Source organism: Leuciscus leuciscus (assembly GCF_965113295.1).
Source record: "Leuciscus leuciscus genome assembly, chromosome: 1".
Classification (NCBI taxonomy): Eukaryota; Metazoa; Chordata; class Actinopteri; order Cypriniformes; family Leuciscidae; genus Leuciscus; species Leuciscus leuciscus.
The window spans coordinates 59,994,827-60,003,310 of record NC_138725.1 but is presented as its reverse complement, the minus strand read 5'-3'; the positions used below and the strand labels follow the sequence as shown (position 1 = coordinate 60,003,310).

The following is an 8,484-nucleotide window of genomic DNA, read 5'->3' as shown; positions in this document are numbered from 1 at the left end:
TCCACTTTTATGTCCTCAAACGCTCGTTTTTTGGGGTCGACAGCTTATGAAAAATTATTTCTGGGTTTCTTAGCTTGTTTGCTGTACACCTTGTCACATAGCAGCTTTTAGGCATTATTCTGTATTTTGTTAGAAGCAAGAAATGACAAGGAGGCAGCCTCTCGCAATGCAAAGTCAATGGAGACAGTTGGTTTGTTTTCCCCCTTGGTGGGCGTGGTCTTCAGATTATGACGCGTTGCGCTCTGTCTTTATCTGAGTATGACGACGTCAGGCTAGCAAATACCCTTTAAACTGTACTTTTTAACTATATTGTTATGCTGATAAGATCATTTATTTTTTTACTTTGAAACATGTTTTAAGAAACTGGAAAAGTATGCATTGGAATAGGAAAAGTATGCAAAAATATGCATTTCTACTAGTGATCTGACCTTTGGACCCCAGTTTATATGACACGTTCATAAAGTTTTAATCTCAGGAAACATTTGGTTGTTTGTGAATCATTATTTGTTTGTACATTTACAACAATCATGTTTCATACAGGAATCAGAGTAATAAAAAAAGAGGCACAATCTGCATGGCAGTACAACATTTTTTTCCACATAATATAATACAGCTTTTCTCTTTATCTAAATATATCTATATAAATCTTCTCTTGCTATGCACTAGAACACACCTGCTGTCCCATCAAACGCAGACACTTTAAGGCAACAATTGTTCAAATTCACAGTTTCTCAGTTATCAATAGTTTCTGTTTCTCTTCACACTAATATATTAGCATAAAATCAATGCATGGGCAGTGAAATATAATCCTAGACATGCTGCAATTCATACATGTCCTATACAGATTATATACTGGCAAATGCCTTGCAGAAAAGTGTGATGTGTCAGTTGTTTGCTTGTATTTCTTCTATCAATTATGAAAACATGAGTTAACATCTTCATTTCACACTCTATTAATTATTAAGATATGAATAACAAAAGGAAAAGCATTAAGACAGAAGAGTTTCAAAGCAAATTCACTATATGATGGGTTTTAATATTGGGAGGAATTAAATTATTAATCAGAGCCAACTAAAATTTAAACTAAATGTATAATTCAAGTTATAATTTAGAAAACAAATGGCAGTATGGGTATTCAATGAACTGCAACGGTGATTGTCCACTATGTTCTCTAAAATTTGGATTTAGCTACTTTGGTTAGATTGATACCATCCAGAAATCCATTTCTTGCACTTTTGTGCAAGATCTAAATGAGATTTGATTGACAAGCACATTAAAAATGCTTTTATATCCTCATTTAAATATTATAATGATTTCAGAACTAAGTGGTTCCAGCTCTAAATATAGATAAAACGCTTGCATTATGCATTGTTGTTTTATAATGTGGATCCACTAATCTTAGAGAAATTTGAGGCATCAGAGTTCTCTATCAAAAAAGAGAAATCATTTCATTGTCAATACTGCGAGTTATGGGAATTAAAAAAACTATTTTGTGCAATTGGTGTGTGTGCAAAATATTTCAGCAACAAAGTCACATTTGAACTGTAATCCATGATGAAAGTTTTTACAATTTGTCAAATATATACATGATACTGTTTTATGTAAAAGCAAACCTACAGTGAGGCCTAAAAGCTCTTATAAGGACTGCATGCATTCAATTGCATCGCATTTTTACAAAAGAAAAAAAGTTAAATTGTTTACAGAACCGATTCGTTCAGGTATTTATGACTGACTGGGAGTTTGAAAATAAATATGAACTGACTAGCTGAGCTATAATTAATGCAATATGGACAAAATTATAGAGAAAAGAGCAACCACATGGACTGCCTAATAAATGGAAAAACATTTGCAATTCATACATTCAACCACCGGGGATGCTATAGCTGAAAGTGAGTGGGCATTTCTCAATAAATCTGTGCTGAGATCAGCAACTTTGAATCTTTAAACACGTTTCATATATAAAGTCTGTGCTTACAAATGCCCTGTCTCTTCAGAAAGGTAAGCAAACACCAAGTAGAGGCATAAATATTAACATCACAGCCTTTGAAGAACACACACTTGATACTACAAACATGTGCTCACGCACATTGGCAGTTGCATGAGGAAGCAATGTTGTCACTTCAGTCCATAAGGAAAGCAGGATAGAGGCCAAAGAGCTCCTTTGCAAAGGAAATCACTGTTGGAAAGATAAAAAAGGAAGGTCAGTGCATCTAAAGTGAGAATTCCATTAGAGGGGGTAAAGAACAAACAAACAAAAAAAGATACAGAAGGTGCAGAAAAGTAATAATCAATGAAAGCAAATAGAAGGTCTGTGGATACACTCACAATTCTGGCGTAATCAGTGGCAAAGGTCACTCCTTTACTGGTCCTCTCCTGTGAACCACTGCTGCTGCCGCTCACTGAGTTCTTCCGTATGATACCTGAAGTGTGTTTGAGGAAATTACAATAGCACATGTATGAGTTACTGCCATATATGCCTTCATCTATAACCAATGAATGGCTATTATAATAAATATATATTACTTTGCATTCGTGTGAGTCTGAAACAGACATGCACATTTCAAAGTAACCATAATAAAGGTCATTGTATTTTTCCAAGTATCATTAAGTGCACACAGCAACTCACTCTGACATGCTCTTAAAGGGAAAACGTTCTTTAAGAGATGCACTTAACGGGTTAAATCTTCGGGCCATAATCTATCGTTACCCATTTAAGTCACAGCTAGATGATGAACTTAATTTTGAAATTATTAAGATATATATTGGACATTTATTGGACATTCACAATTTTGAATGTCCAGTATATGTCAAGTATCAGCCAATAAACATCCAATGTCTGCTGATGCCAAATAATAAAAAGTATATTGATAATATCGCAGCTGTCGGCTGATTATTAATATGGTGCGGATATTTTGTACACCCCAAATACCAAATAAATATTTATTCAAAATGTAATTTCTGAAACAACTATTCTTTTCAGTTGACATCATCGAGCCCTCTTATTTTTCAACCTCATCAACAACTTGACTTCATTTTGGCATGTAGCGGCCACTTTTCATGATCCAATCAATTCCCCATGGAAACAATTAAGTCCAGTTTCACATTATTAAAGGATAAATAAATAGGTTATGAATGCAGTTCCATGTTTAAATGTGGTTTAAAGCAATAAAAAAAACTTTGTAACTTCACCTATGGTACCTGTAGGTGGCAGTATGTCCAGTCTTTGCAGGCTATTTCGGCGAGAGCTGGGGTACCCTCCGCTCTTAGACAGGCGGCGCTGGCGACTGGACAACATGGCCGCTGGGGACACGATTCCCGGTGGGGGCACTTTACCCATCCGTTTGTAGAGCTCCTCAATCTCTAGCTTTTGAGAGGTTTGGAGAGCCTGCACCTCTGCCACATGTCTGAGAAAGAGGGGGAAGGAAAGAGAAATGATGAGGAAAAGGATAAGAAGACAACATTCTCAAGGCAGTGCTTTTTAAACTTTATCACGCAATCAGTTAATTCACAGATGATTAATCAGTCCATGAATTCAATTATTTGAATAATTATTTAAAATAAACATTTGACTAATTTAGGTTTAGATTACTGATAACCTAGTACATCTCATTCACCAATATATCATAGGCTATAGAAATAGTTTTTCTGAATTCCTGTATTTTTGCATATTTTTACACTGTATGTATGTCATCAGATATTTAACCAAAATAATATAACTGATGTAAAAACAATTAACTTGTGCATTTATAGGATTTACACACAAAAAAAAATTATTTAGTTCTAAATGTATTCTTAGTTCTTCAATGATGGCAAGGCGTTCAGGTCCTGATGCAGCAAAACATCTCCATACCATCAAACTACCACCAAAATACTTGTTGGTATGAGGTTCTTCATATGAAATGCAGGGTTTGGTTTTTGCCAAACATAGCAAGGCCCATGTGTAATTGACGGCATAACTGAAAACTTTTCACAGCAGTGAACACGTTTGGACACGTTCAAAAATTGATTGAAATGATTTGGGATTAAACCTATAAAGGACAATGATTATTAGATTATTAGAAATTCTAAATTATTAAGAGTTTACTGTTTAACCGGTTTTACATCATGCTGAGGCACACTGTTGGGAGTTTGATTAAACTCTTCATAATGTATAATGACCTGAGGGATTGTTAAATAGCCACAAGCAACCCACGAAACACTATAGGCTCACCTCTCTCTGAGTTCCTGAAGCTCATCATACATTCCCTCGTCTTCACTCTCTGTCTCGTCGCTGCTGGCGTATGATGTGCTGCGCGTGTAGCTCATCCAAGGCTGATTTAGATTGAACTGAGGGCTCCCTGCTGAACTGTCCAGCAAACTCACACTTATCCTCCTCCGCCTCCTTTCTGTCTCCTCCTCCATCTCCTCCTCTTCTTCACCTCCACGCCCCTCACCTGGTTCTACAACTTTTCTGTCCGGGATTTTAGTTTCTCCAGTCCACAAGGGGGCACTCTCTGAGCTGCACAAAGTCTCACTAGGCCGTTTGGTAAGTGGAGGTGATTCATTCAGAGACCTGGGACTGCTTTCTGATTCCGCCTGTACGTCTGTGCTGCTGTCTGATTGGCTGTTGTGTGCGGGGGGCGTGGTTTGGGGAACTTTTATAGGACATGTTTGAGTCGGCATGGATGTTGGCGAAGCTGTAGGGGTGGGAGTTTGCGTCGGGCTGAGAGTTGGAATGGGAATCTCCTTGCTTGGACTGACTTGGAACCGTCCCACTGTGACAATAGACTTTTTCTCTGAAAACAAGGAGACAAGGATATTTTTTAATTACAGTATGGACAGTGAACATGTTATAACAGCAAGACAATCAAAAACTAGATTTTTACATTTTCTCATTGCAATGTGAGTGGTAATAAGGGGTATAAAACTTCTCAAAACTAACTGAACAATGTGCTAAGTATGCAGTGAGCTCTTACAGTCAATAGATGGCAGCTGTGTGTTTTCATTTTAGCCACTGGCAACACAATTTGACATTTTAGGAATTGGAGTTGACATGACATGGAAATAAACCTGAGCAGAATATTGCAACAAAACCAACATTTTTGTATGGCTTTCACAATCATCATTCTATCACAACCATATGATGATTCCTGTCAGATATTTTGCTAGAGGTGTTACAGGGCATGTTTATTTTCAGAAAGTCAGCAAAAACCTTACCTTTAGAGAAAACTTCTGCTCAACGTTTTGGGTCTAAGATTTTTTTTTTAATGATTTTTAAATAAGTCTATTATGCTCACCAAGGATGCATTTGTTTAATAGAAAATACAGTAAAAAAACATACAACTTCTGTCTTTGTGTACATGGAACCTAGGGTGTGAACTTATTTAAGGGTGTGTGTGTGTGTTTCACAAATGGAAGATTGCCACTCACCTTCAGATATAGGCGAGAGTCTGGATTTGGCTGCAATGGTATTTGTTTCAGACACTGCCAGAGATATGGATAAAGTGGGGGGGGACCTTGGGACAGGCGAGGACACCTTTTAAAACAAGTTGAAAAACATTAATGAAATTGTCAACCCCAGAAGTCCTTCTACAGGTGCTTTAAGACATACAGTATAATAACAGACAACACCCATGTCAAATAATTTTCATGCTCAGAACAGGTTTGTCTGAGTATGCCAACAAAGATGACAGAGAGCAATGTTTCACTTAAGAGTACACCATCATATTTATATTGACAGAAACACAAAAAAAAACTTATTGTGTCTTGTGTCTTTGTTTAAATGTTACACATCAGTAGAAGAACAGGTTTGGCTTTAGATGACTTTAAAGTGATAGTTCACCCGAAAAAAAATAACTTTTTCCATTGTTTCTCACCCTCATGTTGTTTCAAACTTGAAAGACTTGAGTGGAACACAAATGGAAAATGAATTTCTCTATTACAGAATGTTCAAAATAATTTACCTAAATATATTCCAAATGGCTACATTCCAATTGTTCTTAAGACATACGATAGTTTTGTTTAAGAAACAGATAGATATTTAAGTTGTTATATATTGATTAGAACTTGGCTCATTAAAAACATCAATAACATCTCGTAATGAGTCTGTTAACTGAACGTGATGATCTAAGCTTGAATATTTGTGAGCAGACAGAAGATTCTGCAATATTTTTCCTTTTGTGTTCCATAGAAGAAGAAAAAAATCATACAGGTTTGGTATGTTCGATAATGCCTCAAGTTTCATTTTTGTCTGAACTATCCGTTTATGAAAAAGTTGTTTGTGCATGTTATTTCAAACACTCACAGTGTTTTGTGGGCTGGTAGATGTGGAGGATGCTGGTGAGCTTGTGCTTGATGGGGTGCGGGTGCTTGATGCTGAACTGTCTGTCCGCTCTCTGAGCTGTCCTATGAGATTAGACTGGCTTTCCACAAGTGGGCTACTTCTGGACACTGGAGAAGAGCTTGAGTTTGTGGGAATTGTCTGTTTAATCTCAGGAGTCGTGCATGTTCTTGGCTCCCCAAGTGGGACTACTGGTGTTTGGCTCCCTTCTTGAGGTTCAGGAACTGGTGCCGGAATCTGCGTATAAGCATCAGGGTATTGGTACATATCCATATACTGTCCGCTCATTACCCCCTGGTGGTATGGAGCATCAGCATTGCTCATGCTTGCATGCTGAGCGGGATACATGGGGCCATACCCTGGTTGAGGGTTCATTTGTGGATGAAAACCTTGAGGGATGGATCCAGCAGGTATAATGGACTGTGCAAAGTTCATAGCTAGAGAAAGAACATTGGCTAGGGAAATAAAGGGCTGCTGGGATGGCGATGGCCACATGCCTGCAGGTTGCGAACCAGGTGGAGGGGCAACTGGAAGCGGCAGATTGTTGGTTTCTGCTTGAGGAGCCATCTCGTACTGCTGAACTGGTGAAACAACAGAAGAGGACGAAGAGGAGGAGGAGAAGTTTGGGTTGCTGGGGACACGGGTGAGTGGACTTGGGTTAAGAGAGGCGTGATCCATTTGGTAGGGGTAGGCGAAGTGGGTGTTCTGAACGTAAGGTGGTTTGGTGAACTGAGGGGGCATGGCAGACATCTGATTTGGCAGATAGGACAGAACATCAGGGTGTGAGTACTGTGAGTAGTTGGGCACAGAAGACTGATAGGTCTGTGAAGAACCTGAAGGAAACAAAAATAGACAGAGAAAAACTGGGTTAAGCTCTATATACATAGTAGCAATCAAACCGCTCTTTGTTGCCAAGTCATTGTAGTGTTCATTGCTAGGAGGGTTTCCTTCCTCTTCACAACAAGCCATGACCTTTCACCCATTATGCCTTTAACTCCAGGTTGCTCTACAAGGATTGTCCCTGAAGTAAATGTACTGTAAAGCCCAATTTATCCTTCTGCGGCGAACTTACGCCGTAGCTACATCGTAGGTTGTGTTTAGTGCGCGTACCCTGACGTGCACCTCTCCAAAAATGTAACAACGCGTCAATTCTACGCGGACACAAGCGATGTGATTGGTCTGCTAGAACCCCTCCCTCGGGTTTCACATGGTCCTTCTGCATGAGTAATTGCGCGTCAACGCGGACAACGACGCAGAATTAAAACCAACGCGCTGCCTACAGCGTAGAGGCTCCAGCGTAGGTCCGACGCAGAAGTATAAATTGGGCTTAAGGGACCATTCACACAGAACGCTTTTTTGCTTTGAAAAAGACACTGGCAGTGGAATGGGGGGAAAAAGTCTCAAAGTCTTGAGATGCGTTTTTTAAAAGTTGAAAAATTTTCAGCCGCGTTTTTAGAATGCCATATCATGCACGAGATGGTGAAAAAGACACGAGACCCAAGCGCAACGGTCAAACATATCCGTCTATTACATTTACATAAAAAAAACAATGGAAAAGTGGTGCAGTGGAATGGAAAAACGTGTTCTGTTAGAACCAGCCCTAAGGGCGTTTACAGACCTGTAGACTTTGTTCCAAACCAGAGACTTAAAATGTTACAATGTTGCATTTTCTTCATGGTTCAGATTGCTTTCACAAGGCAACATTTTAAAGTGTAGCAAAATGTGTTTAGGCAAGTCACATGTGAGTAAAACTGTCCTCTCATTAATCAAAGTGCACCTGCTTATATTCTGGGATTCCACTCATAGCGTCATTCATAAAGATCGATTGGCCAGTTTGCTCAATGGGCTTATTGTGGCTTTATCTGAAGCTATCTTTACACACTTTTATAATAAATTATGATACCACTTGGTTCACTGGTCCAATGGGACGCACTGCTTTCTCACCACAACTGAACGTCTCCAGAGTTCATTTTCAATCAGCCAATACCACCTCGTTCAGGCGATCTCGGACAGGTTGTTTTGGTGCTGATCCGAGAACGACTATCATGTTTAAATATACTTGCCTGTTTCCTCAAATCTCCAACTATTGTTAAAAATGTATCACTTTGTCAATGTCCATGTGAACGTACCTAATCACTTTCAAATTTTCAACTGAGAAATAATAT

General features: G+C 38.7%; 1 protein-coding gene across 3 annotated transcripts in view; it reads right to left on the bottom strand.

Moving 5' to 3' along the window:
• Positions 1-438: 438 nt before the first annotated feature.
• wnk4b (WNK lysine deficient protein kinase 4b) overlaps positions 439-8,484 on the bottom strand; it is a 60,424-nt gene continuing 52,378 nt past the window's right edge. For 2 of the 3 annotated variants that reach the window (XM_082183774.1, XM_082183776.1), the window contains exons 15-20: positions 6,284-7,152; positions 5,410-5,515; positions 4,211-4,775; positions 3,190-3,404; positions 2,326-2,420; positions 439-2,176 (exon numbers count right to left, since the gene is read on the bottom strand). In XM_082183774.1, coding sequence (XP_082039900.1) covers positions 2,174-2,176; positions 2,326-2,420; positions 3,190-3,404; positions 4,211-4,775; positions 5,410-5,515; positions 6,284-7,152 — 1,853 coding nt within the window. In that variant the 3' untranslated portion in view covers positions 439-2,173. The remainder of the gene's footprint in view (positions 2,177-2,325; positions 2,421-3,189; positions 3,405-4,210; positions 4,776-5,409; positions 5,516-6,283; positions 7,153-8,484) is intronic. The other variant, XM_082183775.1, reaches the window with a different exon arrangement.